Source organism: Vipera ursinii, assembly GCF_947247035.1.
Source record: "Vipera ursinii genome assembly, chromosome: 6".
Taxonomy (NCBI): domain Eukaryota; kingdom Metazoa; phylum Chordata; class Lepidosauria; order Squamata; family Viperidae; genus Vipera; species Vipera ursinii.
Window position 1 is genome coordinate 41,794,416 of NC_139515.1, and position 21,337 is coordinate 41,815,752.

General features: G+C 37.1%; 1 protein-coding gene across 2 annotated transcripts in view; it reads left to right on the forward strand.

The window, feature by feature from the left end:
* XPOT (exportin for tRNA) overlaps positions 1 to 21,337 on the forward strand; it is a 52,878-nt gene that overhangs the window by 28,492 nt on the left and 3,049 nt on the right. For both annotated transcript variants that reach the window (XM_083365577.1, XM_083365576.1), the window contains 18 exons: positions 1,212 to 1,396; positions 3,535 to 3,703; positions 4,322 to 4,558; positions 4,677 to 4,715; positions 5,285 to 5,347; positions 6,519 to 6,643; positions 8,737 to 8,878; positions 8,970 to 9,089; positions 9,255 to 9,349; positions 9,833 to 9,902; positions 13,250 to 13,488; positions 14,120 to 14,405; positions 15,896 to 16,085; positions 17,840 to 17,956; positions 18,131 to 18,246; positions 18,900 to 18,947; positions 20,092 to 20,163; positions 20,821 to 20,877. In XM_083365577.1, coding sequence (XP_083221703.1) covers positions 1,212 to 1,396; positions 3,535 to 3,703; positions 4,322 to 4,558; positions 4,677 to 4,715; positions 5,285 to 5,347; positions 6,519 to 6,643; positions 8,737 to 8,878; positions 8,970 to 9,089; positions 9,255 to 9,349; positions 9,833 to 9,902; positions 13,250 to 13,488; positions 14,120 to 14,405; positions 15,896 to 16,085; positions 17,840 to 17,956; positions 18,131 to 18,246; positions 18,900 to 18,947; positions 20,092 to 20,163; positions 20,821 to 20,877 — 2,370 coding nt within the window. The remainder of the gene's footprint in view (positions 1 to 1,211; positions 1,397 to 3,534; positions 3,704 to 4,321; positions 4,559 to 4,676; positions 4,716 to 5,284; positions 5,348 to 6,518; positions 6,644 to 8,736; positions 8,879 to 8,969; positions 9,090 to 9,254; positions 9,350 to 9,832; positions 9,903 to 13,249; positions 13,489 to 14,119; positions 14,406 to 15,895; positions 16,086 to 17,839; positions 17,957 to 18,130; positions 18,247 to 18,899; positions 18,948 to 20,091; positions 20,164 to 20,820; positions 20,878 to 21,337) is intronic.

Genomic DNA, 21,337 nt, shown 5'->3' on the forward strand with positions numbered 1-21,337 from the left:
TGGCCAATTCATGCAAAACTCCACGTAATCCCAAAGGGTTCACATACTTTTTCTTGCAACTGTACATATTGATTAGATTAAATAAATAAAAAAGAAATGATGCAAAAAATTAAACATTCTGCAATTCAGCCACACAGAGCTACACATACATTGTCACATGTAGTAAAATGTAACACCTTTCCACAAAAAGAAATAAAAACAAAAAATATACCCAGTGCAATAAAGTAAAAAGTACTTAAATAAATGGGCATACAAGAGAAGGGGCAGAAAGACAAACTAATTCACTTAGATTCACCATTGACTGTAGCTGTCAAACATAATATAATACATAGATGGATACTCCTACCCAACATGCTCTAAAGTAGAAGGTAATGTATACATATACTATCAGACAAAAATAATACATAGAGATGTACAGATTGCAGCAGCAAGAGAAAAAAAGATTGGTAAGCACAGGGTGGTGAAATGTGTCAGAGTTAAAAATTAAAATTAGAAGGCAAGAGAAAGCAGAGGAGCAAAGCAAGGAGAGAAAGATATTCAGAAACATGGAGGCATGCATTAAGGTAGAATATAAAAATCCCAGCTGCAAGCAGGGCAGGCAGTTAAAGAAAAAAGTAAGAGATATTTAATTGCATAGAGTATGGTGGAGAAGGAATGGGAAGATTGTTGGGGCTGGGAGTACAGTTAACCAATCAACACCACAGCTCCTTGATAATCTATCCCGGCAATGCTGCTTTGGGTAAGGCCACACTGGGAGAGAGACTCAAGCCTATGTGTTTGGTATGAGGCCCAAAGCAGGGACCTTTAGACTTCCTCTCTTTTACATGCACAGACCACTATTAGAATTTTTTTTAGATGCATTTCATCCCTAATATGTGATTTTTTTAAAACATTTATTTATTTATTTGTTTATTTATTTTAATCCCATTTATATCCCGCCCTTCTCTGAAGACTCAGGGCGGCTTACACTCTAAGCACAAATCAATGTGCTTAGCAATTAATGGAACATGTGATACAAAGTTGGAGATAAATACTAAACATTTGAAATTACACAGTAGTGATGAAGAGACATCAACCACATAGATGCATTTTATGATGAATATTAGGTTACTGCTAACTATTAACTGCCCCAATGTTTTCAATTTTCAAAAAACAGAAACAGGCACCTCAGTCTTTACTACTGAAGATTAACATCCTTATTATACCTATAGGAGGCTCGCAGAAATACTCTAATAAAGGATACTATGAGGGAGCAATGCATTCCAAGCTTGGTTGAATCATGGTATCAAATCTTGCAAACATATCAGTATACAAATTCAGAATTGACGTGTCAGTGCCTTGAAGTAGTTGGAGCATATGTCTCTTGGATAGATTTGAGTCTAATTGCAAATGAAAGGTAATGCTCTTATTCATTCACTAATGAACTTACTGTGTGATAAAACTAGTGAATTTTTAGGGTAACCACTATTAAAAAATAAACCTTTTTTGTAATTGTTTGAAAAATTAGCCACTTTAAAAATAATTAACTGTTTTGCAAATATAAAAAAGGTAAAGGTTCCCCCGCACATGCGTACTAGTCGTTTCCAACTCTAGGGGCCGGTGCTCATCTCCGTTTCAAAGCCGAAGAGCCAGCGCTTGTCCGAGGACGTCTCCGTGGTCATATGGCTGGCATGACTAGACGCCAAAGGTGCACGGAACGCTGTTACCTTCCCACCGTAGTGGTCCCTATTTTTCTACTTGCATTTTTACGTGCTTTCGAACTGCTAGGTTGGCAGAAGTTGGGACGCGTAATAGGCACTCACTCTGTTACGTGGCACTCAGGATTCGACCCGCCAAACTGCCAACCTTCTGATTGACAAGCTCAGCGTCCTAACCCACTGAGCCACCGTGTCCTATACTTTTTGCAAATATAGTGAAACCTAATTTTAAAGTGCTATTTGTGGGTAGACTGTGTCTATTATTTCTGAATATCTGTTAAATATAGCAGTATCTCATTGTGGTAATTTACAACACTCCTATAATTATATCATTTTATGTTATTTGCATGCTATTATGCAAATAGCATAAATTGACACAGATGTAAAGTTAAAATAGAATTATTGTAAATTTAATTTAATATATATAAATATATATATAATTTAATATATATAAATCTACAAAAACAATCCTACAAGCTAGACTTCAGCAGTATGTGGATCGAGAACTACCAGAAGTGCAGGCAGGATTTCGAAGAGGCAGAGAACTAGAGATCAAATTGCCAACATACGCTGGATCATGGAGAAAGCTAGGGAGTTCCAGAAAAACATCTACTTCTGCTTCATTGACTATGCTAAAGCCTTTGATTGTGTGGATCATAACAAACTGTGGCAAGTTCTTAAAGAGATGGGAGTACCAGACCATCTTATTGGTCTCTTGAGAAACCTATATGCGGGTCAAGAAGCAACAGTGAGAACTGGACACGGAACCACTGATTGGTTCAAAATTGGGAAAGGAGTCCGGCAAGGCTGTATACTGTCGCCCTGCCTATTTAACTTATATGCAGAGCACATCATGAGAAAGGCAGGGCTAGATGAATCAAAAGTTGGAATTAAGATTGCCGGAAGAAATATCAACAACCTAAGATACGCAGATGATACCACTCTAATGGCAGAAAGTGAAGAAGAACTAAAGATCCTCTTGTTGCAGGTGAAGAAGGAGAGTGCAAAACTTGGGTTGAAACTTGACATTAAGAAAACCAAGATCATGGCATCTGGCCCTCTCAATTCCTGGCAAATAGATGGGGAAGAAATGGAGGTAGTGACAGATTTTATTTTCCTGGGCTCCAAGATCACTGCAGATGGGGACTGTAGCCAAGAAATTAAAAGACGCTTGCTCCTGGGGAGGAAAGCCATGGCAAATCTAGACAGCACACTAAAAAGCAGAGACATCACCCTGTCAACAAAAGTGCGTATAGTCAAGGCTATGGTCTTTCCAGTTGCAATGTATGGTAGTGAAAGTTGGACCATAAGAAAGGCTGAGCACCAAAGAATTGAGGCCTTTGAACTGTGGTGCTGGAGAAGACTCCTGCGAGTCCCTTGGACTGCAATGCGATCAAACCGGTCAGTCCTAGAGGAGATCAATCCTGACTGCTCTTTAGAAGGCCAGATCCTGAAGCTAAAACTCAAGTACTTTGGCCACCTAATGAGAAGGAAGGACTCCCTGGAGAAGAGCCTAATGCTGGGGAAGATCGAGGGCAATAGAAGAAGGGGACGACAGAGAATGAGGTGGCTGGATGGAGTCACTGAAGCAGTAGGCGTGAGCTTAAATGGACTCCAGAAGATGGTAGAGGACAGGAAGGCCTGGAGGAATGTTGTCCATAGGGTCGCGATGGGTCGGACACGACTTCGCAGCTAACAACAACAACAATATATATATATATATATATATATATATATATATATATATATATATATATATATATATAGGCTGATAATGTAAAATTTACTGTTAATTTCTGTTTTTATCCACAAAGCAAATTTTTTGTCTTTTTTTTAGGTTTATAAATATGCTGCTAGGTCACATGTCCATAGAAGTTTTACGAGAGGAAGCATGTGACTGCTTGTTTGAAATTGTAAATAAGGGAATGGATCCAATTGATAAAACTAAGTTGGTAGAAACTTTGTGTCACGTTTTGCAGTCTGCTGGCCTATTTATAGTTGATCAGGTTAGTTATTTTTAGTGAAAGAAATGTTATATTATTATGATTTGTATGACTGTTCATGTTTTCAGTACTTGTAAAAGTCATTTATCTTGTTTGTTCTAAACTGCATTTTATGGTAGCTACCCCAGTAGTTTAACTCTGCTTATTTCTTTTCATCTGTGATAAGGCTCCCATTATCCAGCTTCAGTGTACAATACTCCGTCTAGTTTCTCCATACTGTATAATTAAGTTTGTCAGCTGAGCAGATTTGGGTAGGGAAGATGTTTACATTTTTCCGTTTCCACATGCTGACATGGGTTTTGTGTATATGTGGGTAAAAAGTATTCAATGTGTAAAAGAATTGGGAGTACTGTAAATCCAGGCCACAGCCACTAACATCATTATAAAACTTGATTTTTGAAAGTAGTCTTTTGGAAAATAATAATGCTAACAGATTTTATTTATTGCCATTTCATCTAGTAAGTGCAACAAGTATTGCTGTCTTAAGTGATCATTTTGATCCTTAGTAATCTATTATAACAGTATCCATCATGGAAATTTTAATTTTTACAGGGATATAATTTGTGACTCAAGTTGTTTATTTTTCTTTTAAAGTGTTTAATTAATGTTTAACCTTTACAGGAAGAAGATGTAGACTTTCTAGCTAGATTCTCTAAACTGATAAATGGAATGGGGCAGGCATTGATAGCTAGCTGGTCTAAGCTTGTGAAGATTGGAGATTTGAAGAATGCTCAAGATACTCTGCAAGCAATTGAAGCAAAAGTGGCTCTAATGTTAAAACTTTTGATTCATGAAGATGATGATATATCTTCAAATATAATAGGATTTTGTTATGATTATCTGCACATATTGAAACAGGTACATTTATGAAATTTTGCATTCTGAAAAGTCCCATTTTTCTCAATCCTTTCAGCATTAATATGTGCACATTGCTCGAGACATTTCAAAACTAGGCTTTGTTTCTTTTATTTTGTAGCTCCCTGTGCTTTCAGAACAACAAAAAGCTAATGTAGAGGTAAGAATAATGAAAGACCTTTTTGAAGATCTTTTTTTTCACTATTCAATAAATCTGCCATGGGAAACCATTAACATATTTTAACATTAAGAATTTAAATTATAAAAAATGAAATCCCCAAAGTTATGTAAATTCTTATCAGATAACTTTTTTTACCAAGTCATGAAATCATTATATGTTCTTTAATTTAGAGGAGGACCCCTTCTTCCAAATGCAGCTGTTATGCCATTTTAATAGGTAATATAAAACTGGTATTTTCTTTCACACTGTTTCCATCACCAGTTGAGCACAATGACTGATTGGGGGGGAACCTTCAAGTCATAGTTTTTATAGTTTTTATGACAAGAGAAGCAAGCGTTATTTTGATTTCTATGCAGCTGAATGTCTTGCACTTGAAATTACTATTTCTTTCATTGATAGTGGTACAGTATAAAACAGCGCTCATAGAGATTGCTTTAACAGTATTTCATTACTTCTGCATTATTTCTATTGAATCTCACTGCTTTTATTATTTTAATAAGTAGAAGCTTATATTAGATGATAACTTTATCACTGATTTATCTTTCTAGGCAATTATGCTGGCAGTAATGAAAAAATTAACATACGATGAAGAGTACAACTTTGAAAATGAGGTTAGAAGTCACATTTAGATAATTCAGTGACAGTTTCAGTTCTTGTGGCGCCTGTTTCTTATTCCACCTAGCCATCTAGCTCCAGAAATTGTAGTTTTGGATTAATCTGGATACTTTTCAGAGATACCCCATTATAACTTATGCTGCACTATTCCAAAATAAAACATAACCACATTATAGGTTCAGGATACAGACAGTGGACTCATTAGTGCTCTTGCTTCATCTTTCCCAGTGTCATTCCAGAGAGCTGAGAATGGAGCAGCATTCTTTCAAAGCATTGTAGCCCTGTCCAAAATGGACTGATTTTTCAGCAAGACAGATAAAGACCATTACAAAACAATGTCCCAGCAAGATTCTGAAGAATGCAACAGTCGACCAACGACAATTAATAGGGATGAACGGTTTCCATTGTATGTTTCCACTGGCGGAGAAAACTCTCAGTACTACAGTTTTGTCACTAAAAAAAAATCAGAATTTCAGGACATTGTTAAGCTTGTCAAATGCTTATGAAGACCAATAACAGGAATTAGAGGCAATAATATGTAAACCTTTCTTTTGGGAAGTTAGATTGGAACATGCTTGTCAGTAGTCTTGAAAAGAGTATGACCTTTTTATTAGTAAGTTTCTAACAAAGGTAGAAACAATTTTGATGTAGATAATTATTTTAACATTCTGATCTAAAAATTTTAAATAATTTTCATAGGCATGTTTTAGAAATGAGAGATATTTGATCCTTTGGGTTCTTCTTCTTCTTCTATTTCATACCCACCAGTCATTAGCATGCATGGCACAAGAGATCAAGTTCCTGTTTTAAATTAACAATAAAAGGAACAGGAACAACAACAGTCATTTTGCTGTAGTGGTTAAAAGTACCAGGCTGGAAACCAGGAGACTATGAGTCTTTTCCTGCCTTGCGCACAAATCACATCCAAAAATGTGGTCAATAAAAGTGTGTGGACTTGTCCATCTAGTCATCAAGAATCAAGAGAGACAAAAGCATTTATGTAGTTGCAATCTAGCAGGACTACTTTCACAGAGAGTAAGATTACAGGCTACAAGGATAATGGATTTACTAAGCTATGCTTATTAATCATCTAGCAAGAAATGCCTTGTAATATCTAAATGCTAGTATATTATGGGACTAATCTCTTCATACTATGTACGTCTATAGGGTGAAGATGAAGCCATGTTCGTAGAATATCGGAAACAGCTAAAACTGTTGTTAGATAGACTTGCACAAGTCTCACCTGAATTACTATTAGTTTCTGTTCGCAGAGTTTTTAACACTACATTGCAGTAAGTTTCAAATGAATTTCTGATAGTTTTCATTGCCAGTAATAAAATCCTTTCTTTTCAGTGACAGTTTCCATTGATACTTAAGACATGCTTTCCAGTTGGCTGATTAGTAATGACTACCGTGTTTTCCTGAAAGTAAACCCGCCCCTGAAAGTAAGCCCAGTTGATTTTTGGGAGGCGGGCTTAATATAATCCCTCCCCTGAAAGTAAGCCCTACTTAAGGGCTTGCATGAACGGCCTCTGTGATGAGGTGAAGCTGATGGGGGAGGGGGGATGTGTTATACCAGTTCCTTACCTCCATCCCGGCTTGTTCCGTGGCCTCATGGCAGCAAGGTGGCAAATGGCTGGTTTTGGTGTGACGTTGCCGCTGGCCGTGGCCATTTGCCCCCTCGCATGTCACACACAGTGCCACAGCCATGAGGCTGTGGAACAAGCCAGGTGGAGGTGAGGAACTGGTATACTGGTTTCTTACTGCTGCCCGGCTTGTTCCACAGCCTCATGGTAGCAGCATTGGGCAGAAGATGGCAAACAGCTGGCTTTGGCGTGACATGGCTGTTTGCCACCTCACGCATTGCGCCCAATGCCACTGTAATCCAGCTCAGCCAAAAGTGGCAGTGGAAAAGGTGGGGCAGCTCCCTCCTCACCTGCCCATTCAGTTACAGCTTTGGTGGCTCTCTAGGCAGAGCTGCGAAGTTCTCTGCTGAAGTGGGCGGTCAGGCCATTGACGAGCAATGCAGCTCAGCAGAAAGCAGCCTCGGAACAAGTGGGGCAGGTAAGGAAAGAAATCCTCACTTCCCCCCAGAAATTGCCTTTCTTTCTTTCCTTACCTGACTCCCAGCCCCATGGTGTTTCACCTTTGCGATCCGCTGCTGCCATGTGCAGGGAAAGGAAGGTTTTTTTGGGGGGAAAAATGGTCAGTCAATTCCAACTTCGCAATCTTGTAGGATTATCGGTAAAAAAAAAGTTCCATCAGACTTTCAAACTTCTTGAAATCTTGCGAGAAGTTAGTCTGATGGAACTTTTTTCTTTTTTTACTGATAGTCCCACAAACATGCGGCGAAGGCTGAGAAGTGAATTGAGAAACGGAATGCAGCTCAAAGGCAAGTTACTAAAAAAAAACACTTGGAGGAGGTGAGGGCCTCTGGGCGGGTGCGGCAACCTTACCCTACGTGGCTTCGGTAGGTGTCTGGCGGGGAGGGCAGCAACTGGTTTGCCACCATGCTAGCTCTGCCACGTTGCTTCTCTACCCCATGCACAGGCCTCGCCCCACCCCCGCCTGCTCGCGGCCTACTGGTGCTGGTACCAGCAAAAAGTAAGCCCTCCCCAAAAGTAAAACACTGTGCTTACTTCAGAGCCCAAAAGAAAGTAAGACAGTGTCTTACCCTCGGGGAAACACAGTACATTTTAGTACCCAAAATCTAATTACTGGAACTATAATGTAGATACGGATTTCATAGAGTTTTTTTGCCATGTAATTCCTTTTTAAGGAACTATTCATTCAATTAACCTAAATGGGGAAAAACTTGTTAAAGGCAATACATTTCTCCCACTGTGTCTTCACTGTGATCTGAAAGAAAGAAAAAGAAATGCTCTTGCTAGTAAATTGGAAAGAATTAAGTAGCTTCAGCTTCAAAAATACCTGGTAATTTAAAACACAAGCACAAAATTTTAATGTGGGAGAAAGAGGATTGCACAAAACAAACAGGAAGAATTAATTTTATTATAATATTAATGCCAAATTAAGTTTCTTCTTGTTCACATGAAAAATATTTGAATAATCTTCCCTCTTTTATGGTTCATATTCTGTAGTGCATACTATAATAAAATATATAGAGTTTATACCAAATTAATCAAATTTCAAATTTTATTATCCATTATCACCAGAAGCAACAACTGGTGACTTGGAGACAGTTTGCCCGAAAGATAGAAGACAGGTTTGGAGAAGATTGATATAGTTCATAATCCCATAAATTAATTGTTAATGCTTAATTTATCTGTTGATGAAACATTTATGTTTTTATATGTATATTTAATACAGCCAAATTCTAATAAATTATAATTCCATATTTTTTTCTATCTATTCTTTTTTATAGGAATTGGCAAAACAAACCGTTTATGGAAGTAGAAGTAGCAATAAGATTGTTGTACATGTTAGCTGAAGCTCTTCCAATATCTCATAGTGCTCACTTTACAGGTGATACAAAAGCTAGTGCTTTGCAAGATATGATGCGGACTGTAAGTGTGAATCAAAATTGGTGTAATTTGTTACAATTTTTATATTAACAAAATTGACTCAGTCATTTTTCTCTTTTCCTTTTCTCTTTAGTTAGTTACATCAGGTATTAGCACCTACCAGCACACATCAGTAACTCTGGAATTCTTTGAGACTGTGGTCAGATATGAAAAATTTTTCTCTCTGGAGCCTCAGCACATTCCAAATGTTTTAGTAAGTTCATACTAGATAGCTATTTGTTTATGCAATTATCAATAATATGGCATTTCTTTTATTCTATTAAAAAGTTGAAAAATATTGGATCCTTTTAGTAATCAATTTGTCTCTTTTAGTTTGTTAGAAATTCAACTCACTAAATTGTTCCCTTTTAAATTGCAGATAGCATTCTTGGATCACAGAGGTCTTCGCCATACTAATCCAAAAGTACGAAGCAGAATAGCATACCTTTTTTCCAGATTTGTCAAATCCCTCAAGTAAGCTTAATGACAATTAAGTCATTTAATAAAAGTGAACATTCTGAATAGAATATGATGGGTTTGGTACACGAAGGAGACTGTTAAATACATTCAGAAGAATGTTTTTCCAGCACAAATAATAGAAGCTTATCTTAATTTTTAAGACTGATTTTTACCTCCAAAGACTAAAGTCATTAATTTATAATTTACTTTTCTTTACAACTATAAATAATTCTAAAATCTATACATACTGTAGTGGTATAATTCCAAATCATGGTTTTCTTATCTCCACATTAATGAAAATCTAATTTGATATGATGATCAATTCAGTAAATACTGGGTCTCTTTTGTTCTGCCATTGGGTTACAAGATAGGATCACATAATTGGTGCTGTAATTTCTAACTGAGAAACTTTAATATAGGGTTATTGTTGAATTTTAATATTGGAGTTATTTAATGTATTTATAAGTGTGTAATGTGGTTTACATTCTTATCCTTTAGTAAACAAATGAATCCTTTTATTGAAGACGTATTAAACAGAATACAAGACCTGCTAGAGCTTTCGCCACCTGTAAGTTTTTTTTATATGTAACAGCTTATTAGTTTTCTAGTTTTACAATTAAGTATTTAAAAAGCAACATGGTGACTGGGTTAATCAATAGTTCAATAACACATAAATCTTTAGTATAAATCTCAAGTTACAACATCAGATATTTCCTCTCTTTTTCCCTTAATATCTACTATCTCATATTAGGCTAATACAGTTATTATTATTATCAACTAAGTAAAAACATCTTTGTTACATTTATCAATAATTGTTAGCTTATACATATCTTAATTGTGTTGGCATTCAATCTTTATATACAATCAATGTCCTGTTATTGCTTTCTTCCCAAGCTTTAATTTCCCATCAATATTCAAATTAACATTTGGTATTTATAATTTCCAAGCTTTAGGTAACCAAAGTTTCCCTTATCTCAACTTCTTCCTTTTTCCCTTTTCATAACAAAATCTAATATTCTAAATACACATCTATTTAAATATAGTCTTGTTCTGTTTTCTAAACATTATCTATTTTCCACCCTATTAAAACAAGCAATTAATAATACAGTATCCCCTCTAATAATTCAAAACCATTATATGTATTGTCTGGGTTAACCAATAAATCAGTAATATACATAATTTTTTTCATTTAGGTCTAATTTTAAAAAGCTCAAATACTCCCTCTCTTTTTCTGGCAATATCTATTATCTCATATTGGGCAAACAGAATTCTAATTTTCAACCGATTTCCCAATATTTTATATTAGGTGACCAAAATTTCCCTCATCTCAACTTCTCCCTTTTTCCGTTTTCATACCGAAGTCTAATAGTCTAGTTACACATCTTACCTATTCAATTATAATGTTATTTTCTAAAAATTATCTATTTTCCACCATATTCAACCCTCTAGTTAGTAATATGACATCCCCTCTAATAAATCAAAACCCTTATTTTCTTCAGCCTTACTCTGGCTTTCTTCCTTTGCCAACTAACCTTCCAAGTCAATGCTTTTGAATCATCAAATAGTTCTCCCTCTGTTGTTATATATATTATTTGGAATAAGAAAGACCATTTGGTTGCATTTTTTTGGAAGAACTAGCCGATTTGTATTCATTAGATTGCCTCCCTTTTACTCCAATTTCCCACAATTGTCCTGATAGATTTATTTTCAATCTGTTCTTCTTCCTTTTCCTCAAATTTCTTCTGATTTTCAAAAAAGTTTTTTCCATTTTCAATGTTGTCACTCCCTTTTCTGATTTTTCCGTTGGCTGGATCTGTTGGTCAATTGAGTCCTCTGTATTAGTGTTTAGTTGTTCCACTTCTGTTATTTTCCGCATTGTTAGTTCTTTGGTTGTAGTCAAGATCTGGCTTTGTATATTTCAGCTGGCATCTTGTTCCTATATGTTGCATCTTGTCACAAGCTGAAAGAATGGTTTTGTGTATTGATTTCAACATGGAAAGGATTTTTTCCTGATCTTCATCCATATTCTCTTGATAGTATGTTAAGTTGAAATCTTTAGAAGCAAACGTTAAAATAGTTTTTTATAGCTAGTTATGCAACATCTATTTCACGTGTTATAGGTGGTCTTTATAGTAGAAATTGTTTGTCAAGTAACAGTTTATAGTCCAAGGTATTCCATCATCTCATATAATAACATATGCTTCTCATGTAAAGAAATAGGAAAGCAATTCCCCACATATAGCTCTGAAAGTCAGTAAAAGTTTACATTCATAGTTCAAGCAGGCCAGATATGCCGCCCAGAAGTTCCTTCTTTGCAGCTGAGTTTTCACAGGTGGTAGCTGTCAAGGTCAGAGAAGTTTTTTCTGGAGTTTGGGCTTCAAGCCAAGTCTCTCTTAGTCAATAACAAGTTGGAATACCATACTTTGCCTCAAGTTGTCACCGATGCCGTTTAAAGCTTTTTAAGTCCAAAATTTTCATGATAGTTTTTCAAGTCTTTATTTCTTTTTTTAGATAAAAAGAAATGTCTCCAGTAAGAATAGGAAAACTTTTAGTCCCCAAGTTTCAAAAGCATATACATCCAATTAGATTAGAATTGTTCTTATAGTTTCTCTGTTTCCCCTGGGTAGTTAGTCGCCACCTTTCTTAGAGGGTGGGGTAGAAATTCCCTTCCCTCTCTCCTCACAGGGGAAAAAAATACTTTGGGCATCTTTTACAGGAAAAAATACTTAAATTCTTAAAGAGAAGATCATATCTTACCCAGTTTCATCCGTGTTGCTTTAAAGGTGCTTGGTGGTGATTTTGACTTTGGCTGTCAGCAGCTTAGTGATGAGCCATATTGCTATGGCCGGTCTTTCCCCTGCCGGTTTGGAGGGCTTCCCTGGATCAAATGGAAGGGCCACTGCCCTCCCATGATCAAGTGAGGGTCCCCTCCTTGCTCGTCGCCCCTCTTTGACCCTTTCCAGGGTCCCCCAGCGGGACGAATTCGGACGTGAAAGACGGAGCTTGTTTTCCAGCGTCCGCAGCACTGCGTTGGCAAACCAGCCACCTGTAAGTTTTTTGTATTGCCTTTAATGAAGACTGCAGACTTGTGGACTACTGAACGAGGGAGGGAGAGTTTAGTTTACTGAATTTCCACTTAAATATTGGAGATAGTTAATAGAATTTATATATTTATAATGGATCTTTTTTTTTGAAAAAACAAAGTGGCAAACATGGAGATCTGCCCTTGTATTATCTCTATAATACAACCTATTGGTCTTGTAATCATCTGATGAGCTCTGTAAATAAGAATGGACTTGAAACTGGATCTCCCTACCTCAAGCCCATCATTTTAATCTGTTCCATATTGGTTTCTAATATATACATATATTTGATTTATATGTTCATCAGGTAAGAACATTATCTCAAATTAGCCACATATAATATGCTTGGTTTGTATTGAGAGAGACTAAAACTGGTCTCAGTTTTACAAGATTATAGCCACAATCCATAGTACATCAATAGAGTATTGAAATGTAATATTTCTATAATAAAGTTACTGTAATTAGAATATGCAGTTATAAGGGAGCATTTTCAAATAAATCATGGCTACACTAGTTAACAACAATCATACGGCATTTGGTGCAAGATGTTACAGGGCAAGGATAGGCAACCTCTGCTGTTTTATGACTCATGGACTTCAACTCCCAGAATTCCTGAGTCAGCTCAGTCTGGGAGTTGAAGTCCATGAGTCATAAAAGACCCAAGGTTGCCTACCCCTGTTGGGTGTTGTGTGCAATTTAGATTGGTTTGGGAGTTTTGTTATAAAACTTGGGGAGACTGTAGAACTCAGCAAGCAGAATAATTAGAAAATCTTTCTAATTCTAGGAAAAAATATTTAATGTTAAATACTCTTCTCTTTTTTCTGGGTTCCAGGAGAATGGTTACCAGGCTTTATTAAGCAGTGATGATCAACTTTTTATTTATGAGACTGCAGGAGTATTGATTGTGAACAGTGAATACTCTACGGAACGCAAGCAGGCATTAATGAGGAACCTTTTGACTCCTCTAATGGAGAGATTCAAAGTGCTGCTAGAAAAGCTTGTGATGGCACAAGATGAAGACAGACAGATGGGATTAGCTGATTGCCTATATCATGCAGTAGGCTTTGCAAGGTGGGATTTGTGTAGCCTATTTGAAATATTTAAAAGTAGTGTAGTTGTCAGCATAAAAATAGCAGGTTAGAACTAAACTTGTTTTTACATTGTTAGTTATTACTTCAGCTCTTCCGTTCAAGGTATTCTACCTCCACTTAGCTTGGACAACGTCTGCAGAAAGATATTATGATAGATCTAGTGAAAGCCACTGAGTGGTCCAGAAGAATCAAGAAGGCTACTGTCCTCCATCAGTCTGATAAAAATCATCAGTTGGGGTTAACAAGGCAATGCCCAAACCCAGCTGAAATGGAACTAGGAAATCTATTTTTTCAAAAAGTTTCTGGATCTAAACAGCTATCACACACCTCCAACTCTTGTGCAAGAAGAGTATGTTGGCTATAATTGTAATGATAAAATAAGGCTATAATTGTTCAGATCTTCTGAATCCAATGATATTTTAGTACCTCTTGTTCAGAGAAATTTATATTCTCCTGGACCAAGCTGAGTATCTCTCTGCTGCTACTGTATGAAATAAACCATTTGTGTAAAGAAGAAGACAATCCAACTTATTTCAGATTATTCATCCTAGGAAGCTATTTTATATGGCATACCAAAACCATGGTGTAATATATCTTTTTTATTTGCATAGTCGTACTAGCAAAGCTTTCAGCAATAAGCAGACAGTTAAACAATGTGGATGCTCAGAAGTGTATCTGGACTGCTTACAAACATTTCTACCAGCTCTCAGCTGCCCCTTGCAGAAGGAAGTTCTTAGAAGTGGTGTACGCACTTTTCTTCACCGAATGATTATTTGTTTAGAGGAAGAAGTTCTCCCATTCATTCCTTCAGCCTCTGAACATATGCTCAAGGATTGTGAAGCAAAAGATCTTCAAGAATTTATTCCCCTCATAAATCAGATCACAGCAAAGTTTAAGGTAAGAGTCTATCTTAAATGTCTCGTCTTTTTTGTATCTACAAATTTAATAAAATAGCTGCTCTGAGGAAAATCCATTTTAAAAAATGGTTATTATGTTGGTCGCAGCTAGTTACAAAACATTCATTTTATATACTAATATTATTAAAGTAATCCTAAAAGAAAAATTGCCAAAACCTAGAATGCAAGGCATATATGGCACCTGACCTTCATATATTATCAAAATACTAAACTTCTATTCTGAATTCACCATTTGTTGCTGTTGAGACTAAATGAGAAACAAATAGTTCATGAGTATCTAGCAACACCTCCACATTGGAGACTGAAACCACTTATTTAATTTATTTATTTATTTGATTTATATACCGCCCTTCTCTCCATGTCATGGACCCCTCAGAGGCTGGTTTGGAGGAGGAGGAGGAGGAGGAGGAGAAGGAGGAGGAGGAGGAGGAAGAGTTGGAGCGGGGAACATCCAACAGGGAAGGCAGGCCAGAGACTGAGGACGATGCTGTCCCGACCCCCTCAGGCATTGGATGTGGTTGACCAGACGGAGAGCTGCTTGCCTGTACAGACCCAGGATTGGCTGCTGACTGGCAGTAGTGCTGATAGGCAGCCAGTCTCTGACAGGAACAGCTTCCTGCTTCACTCCCTCCAAGGGCCAGGAGAGTGGAATGTAGGCAAGCCCAAAGAAAGGCTGCAAGGCTACTCGGGAGGAGGTCGCCCACCCCTCCTCACAAGGGACACCTGGAGGGGAGTAGCTGTGGGGAGCTAGTCTTTGCTAGGAACAATTGTTTACTTTGGTTTACACTCGCCTGGTTTTTACTCGTGCCTGTTGCTCTTTGCCTTGCCTTGCTTGGAAGATTGCTTTTTGCATTTTGTTTTGGACCTCGCCCTTCTCTGGTGGCTACATTTGGTCTTTGCTTCACTGGGGCTTTGGAAATGCTTCTTTTCTGGGATTTGTTTCTTGTCCTGAGGACTGCCCTTGTATTGTGCCTGGACCCTGCCTGCTGGATTGGACTTGGAACTCTAGACCTTGCCATGTGAGCGTGCTCCTACTCTGTGGACTTTCTTGGTACTATAGGGGCTGTTGTTTGGGGAACTATAAGGGTGGCTGCCTTCAAGGCAGCATGAGAGTGGAGCCTTACTGGTTGTTGAAGGGACATTGGCGGGAACTTTTAAGAGAAATAAAGAACTCTTTAGACCTGCCTTGCATTAACCACCTGGGTCATAACACTTTAAACCATGCTGTTAGTGGTCCAGGGTGCAGACAAACCACATTGTTTCCATCTTAGCCTGGTTATAATAATATAATGTTAATGCACAAATAGGAAATGATTAAGGAATACAAAGTTAATACAAGCCATGAAGTTACAGCTGAACTTAATTTTGTGGAGCAGTTACAGACTGTTTTTATAACTTTTTCCATTTTTATTATTGTATTATGTATTTATTCATCATAAACTTAATTAGCCATATTTTTCATATCTATAGACCCAGGTCTCTCCATTTCTTCAGCAAATGTTTATGCCATTACTGCATGCTATTTTTGAAGTCTTGCACCAGCCTGCTGAAGATAACGACCAATCTGCTGCTTTAGAAAAGCAAATGTTGCGAAGAAGTTACTTTGCCTTTCTACAAACAGTCACTGGCAGTGGAATGAGTGAAGTCATAGCAAATCAGGGTAAGATGAGAGCCTGTTTTCAAACTTTAATTATAATAAAATTAGAAAACTAGGGATGGGGAATGCCCTACTCATTCATTTTCTTTGTTAGGCGGCACATTTTGTGAATGGCAGTTTCCTCAAAATAAATATATTTACATTTATGGCCTTTTGTATTGCTAGATTGCAAATGACTTTTTTTTACTATAAAACATATATCCTTTTTTAAATAGACTTTAGGGATTGTTATTTTTATTTTTTAACGTGCAGAGAGGAAAGAGTGGTGGAAAACTGTGTGTGTATAAATAGATTTTAAAGGCATATGTTTTTAAGAATGCTATTTAACATTGTTGCTATGGAATAATGTTGATCCATTAAGATCAGAAAACCGGTTTCCAGGCAAAAAGTAGTCTCAAAACTGCAAATCTAGAGTGATGTTGTTTCCATCATAAAAGATATACTGTAAAACTCTACATGCTTATCACCTACATAATTCTTCATATATTGATATCATTCCAAAGTTGAAGAGTATAATCAAAATTATTTTCATACAGTATCTTTAAATTGTACTACTTTTCCCAAGAAGGGACGCAGTGGCTCAGTGGGTTAGGACGCTGAGCTTGTCGATCGGAAGGTCGGCAGTTTGGCGGGTCGAATCCCGAATGCCGTGTAGCAGAGTGAGCGCCTGTTACTCGTCCCAGCTTCTGCCAACCTAGCAGTTCGAAAGCATGTAAAAATGCAAGTAGAAAAATAGGGACCACTGCGGTGGGAAGGTAACAGCGTTCCATGCGCCTTTGGCGTCTAGTCATGCCGGCCACGTGACCACGGAGACGTCCTCGGACAAGCGCTGGCTCTTCGGCTTTGAAACGGAGATGAGCACCGGCCCCTAGAGTCGGAAACGACTAGCATGCATGTGCGGGGGAACCTTTACCTTTACCTTACTTTTCCCAAAACCATGTTACATATTTTTTTCATGTAACCCAGTAGCTAGTCCTGTTATTTTAGGTTTTTATTTCCTCCATATTTTTACACTTGCTGCATATGAAGATGACAACCACTCCTTTTTAAACATTCATTGATGTGTCCAATGAACAAAAATGCATTGAATTAACATCATCTTAAAATAATAAAGTAAAAGGTAAAGAAGTCCCTGCAGATTTTATTCCACTAGTTGTTGCTAGCTATAAGGGGGCAGTGCTCATCTCCGTTTCAAGGCCATTGAGTTAGTGCTGTCCAAAGAGATTTTTGTGGTCATATGTCCAGCATGACATCACGGAGCGCTGTTACCTTCCAATTGAAGTGGTACCTATTTATCTACTCACATTTGCATGCTTTCAAACTGCTAGGAGGTCTTAACTGCTGAGTCACCACACCATCCTTAACCACTGAGCCACTGCATCCAGAGGTATATTTAATATTCTTTGTACTTTATGACCCATGAATATTTATATAAAAAAGATTTATCTGCAGTTTTCAAACCAGAATTATCCCAAAATGTAAGTTTATTATTTGAATAAGGCTGAAAATTAGGACTTTTAATTCTGGAAGCACTATATGATTAAGATTAAAAGAGAACCAAGCCCTGGATGATACAGCACCATGAATAATTCAGAACAGGATTGAACTGAACTATTTAATGAAATAGTTCTTAAATTTATTTATGGACATTTTGCATCCATTTATATGTAGAAAACATCTCTGTCTTTGTAAATAACTTTATGATTCAGAAGAATTAATTACGTATTACTAAATTCTATTGTCTCTCTTGTTTCTAGGTGCAGACAATGTGGAGCACGTGCTGTTCACAATCATCCAAGGAGCAGTTGACTATCCCGATCCTATTGCTCAGAAAACTTGCTTTATCATTCTTTCAAAATTGGTGGAACTTTGGGGTAAGCCTCCATTCATATTTTAATGGTTTAAACTGAATGCATTTTTACTGTGTGCATTCAGATGAGCGTATTTGATAGTAGGTTGATAGTAGGTTGATGTAATAATGCATTATTGCAAGCCTATTTACTAAATAGTGGATGAAGGAATTGATTAGAACACTCGTATTTTTTTAGGAGGCAAAGATGGACCTGTTGGTTTTGCTGACTTTGTCTATAAACATATTGTTCCTGCATGTTTCTTAGCACCTTTGAAACAAACATTTGACTTAGCAGATGCACAGACAGTATTGGTAGGTATTCTATCATATGATTTTATTGAGAAATTGCTGAATGTGTTTATGCTATTTACTGGTGATTTACCTGGAGTTAAATGAAAACTAGGAATCTTGGATAACATTTGTTGCCCAGAAAAATATAGCAGTCAATTTTCATAACCTCTGAATTCTGCTCAAATGTAAAACCTTAAAGAGTTATCTCAGTAGGTTTCCAGATTTTTTGTGTATGAGTTATATTCACAACTACTTAGTAGCATTAAAATACTGTTTCTATGACACGTAGACAGGATTTCTGCTGAATTTCAAACTGCCATGTTTGGGATTTGGATCTCACCAGGGTTTCTGTGTAGACTAAACCCTGCTCAAAAAGTGTTGGACTTTAACTTCAAAAGATATTCATGATACATGGAAATTACATTTCCACTCCAAAGCATGGCTTCAAACACCTAAAAAATCCTTTGTCTGGAAGACTTTATAATAATGGTAGAATTTCCATCTGAATAGATGAAACAGATGGCTGCCATAGAAACACTTAACACACAAGGTTGTTAAACAGCTTAGATCTTTTAAAGTTGAACATGCCCTTTTTCACATAAAACTTAAATTACAAACATTATACTGTAATATTCAAATATTTGAATTGAAATCCCTTTGTTTTGTTTTAATAGGCTTTATCAGAATGTGCAGTGACATTAAAAACAATTCATGTCAAAAGGGTAAGGAACCTGAAAATAATATTTTATTTGAAACTTGTCTTACTGAGGAATTTTGGATAACATATTTTGACAGTTTTCCTCCATTTTAATTTCCAATTTTGTTCTAGAAATAGCACCATCAGAAAACCAGATAGCAAAGTGAAACCTGTGTTTCTCTGAAAATAAGACCCGGCTGGTCTTATATATATTTTTGCCTCCAAAAGAGGCAGCAGGTCTTATTTTCTAGGAATGTCTTACCTTAGAACCGTCGCAGCCAGGCCTTCCATGCCCTCACACCTGTTGTGCCACTGCCCGAATTCTTCTGCAGCCATGTGGTGCATCGTGATGGGCACAACCAGCCTCGCAAGCTCCTGCCGTGAGCGGTGGCACTGGCACAATCGGCATAATGAGCCATGCGGCCTTCTGCAACTGGCGCCAGCAGTGTGATCGGCGTGATGAGCCTCATGGCCTCCTGCCACAACTGGCAGTGGCGCAATGTGGCGTGTGGCCACAAGCAGTTCGAAAAGAACTCAAGCAGCAGCGCAACAGGTGTTGGTGCCTGGGAGACCTGGCTGCAGCGGTCCTAAGGTAAGTGGGTGCCGGGCATGTGGGGCACCTCCAGCTACCCATCCCCACCCTAGTTTGATTTTTATGCTTGTGCCTTACCCCAAAACTAGGGCTTATTTTGGGGGTAGGCCTTATATTGGGTGCACGTATAAAAATCAAGCTAGGGCTTATTTTCAGGATAGGTCTTATTTTCGGAGGAACCCAATTGTACTTCCTCAATGTAGCTTAATGAAATAAATTACTCATACTCAGTGCCTGCTTGTTTAAGCTTAATTTGCATAATGGCTGATTGCAGAACTAGTGAATTTTCTTTATCATGTCAGAATTGCTGAATGGTACCACATATAATTGCAAGGAGCGCTTTTTTGTCAGAATATCTCTTTAGAATTTTTATATTAAAAATGGTAAATTTTCAATCTGTCACAATGATTAAAAGTGACTGAAATGTCTTTTTAATTTTTTTATAGTCTTCAGTCTTGATTGGCATTAGTCTTGATCTGTAATTTTGTCAACATGTTGTAATCAAATAAAATGGAGCATATTTGAAATAATAAAATATCTAATCACTGTCAAAACACCTATGTATATTTTTTTCTAGGGGCTTGAATGTATCCAGTATTTGCAACAGGAATATCTTCCTTCATTGCAAGTAGCCCCTGAAATAATACAGGTTAGAGGGTTTTTTAATCCAGTACATGTGGCCTTGGCAGTAGACGGATATATTCTGAAGCTGATTTAGTTTAAAATTTAAAAGTCTTACAGTTTTTCATTCTGGAAGTATTGGCTCAAGTAATTGCAAGCAGGTTATTGGTCTTTGGAACAGCGTATTAATCTGAGTTTTTAAGGAATCAATACTAACTGTCCAAATAGATAACCAAATTACATGAAAAATTGTAATACATTACTGATCCTGGTTGACCCTGGTTCAGTGACTTGAATCCAGATTTTTGTCTTCTGTCTCCTCTCATGGAGCTAATTGGTATATGGATAGTGTATTCTTGCCTGCTAGGATTACCAATTAGACATTTCAAACTCGCGACGTCACATGACATCACAAGACTTATCGGGATTGTTTTGCCATTGCCAGTAGTGGAGTGGGTGCGGTTTCTGGATGACTCGTCTGGCCCGTGGGCTGGCAGTTTGACACCCCTGAATTAGATGATAGAGAATTGGTTATATTTTACATCTAGTATTAGAGGTACTGTCATAGCAAGCAGAGGCATCTAATCAATACTGGTTCTTGAAAAAAGTAAGATTGCAACAGATTGGGTAATTTTCAAGTATGTATTTTTCTCATTTAGAATTCTTGATTATTTTTTTCATATAGGAGTTCTGTCAAGCACTTCAGCAGCCTGATGCTAAAGTTTTTAAAAACTACTTAAAGGTAGGTGAAATTCATGCTTATTTTTTGACTTTCAACAGAACTGAACCTTTGTAAATATGAAAAATAGCATGTGAACTGTATGGTGAATATTTAAGCAATTCAGCTATATTTATTGTCTCTGATACTTTCTCTGCCTTAGTTGTCTTTGTATGCATATTGCTCTTGAAAAAGGTGGAACTGAGTGATGGTTGAAGTAAAGATGATTATATGAATAAGTGCTTCATAATAACATGCTATAGATGTACCAGTTTGGTTCAACCCATTATAATATTTTTTGTATAAAGATTGATGAATGTGTCAATACAGAATATTTCTTGTATCACATGAAGAGGCTTCATATGGTTTAAAAAATGGTCATACAAGCCTCATTACAAGTTACAAGATAGGTCACCCTGGCTGCTCAGATTCACATGTTCAGCAGGGTAGGCAAGGAAGGGTCCCAATTGTGGCAGATCACAGA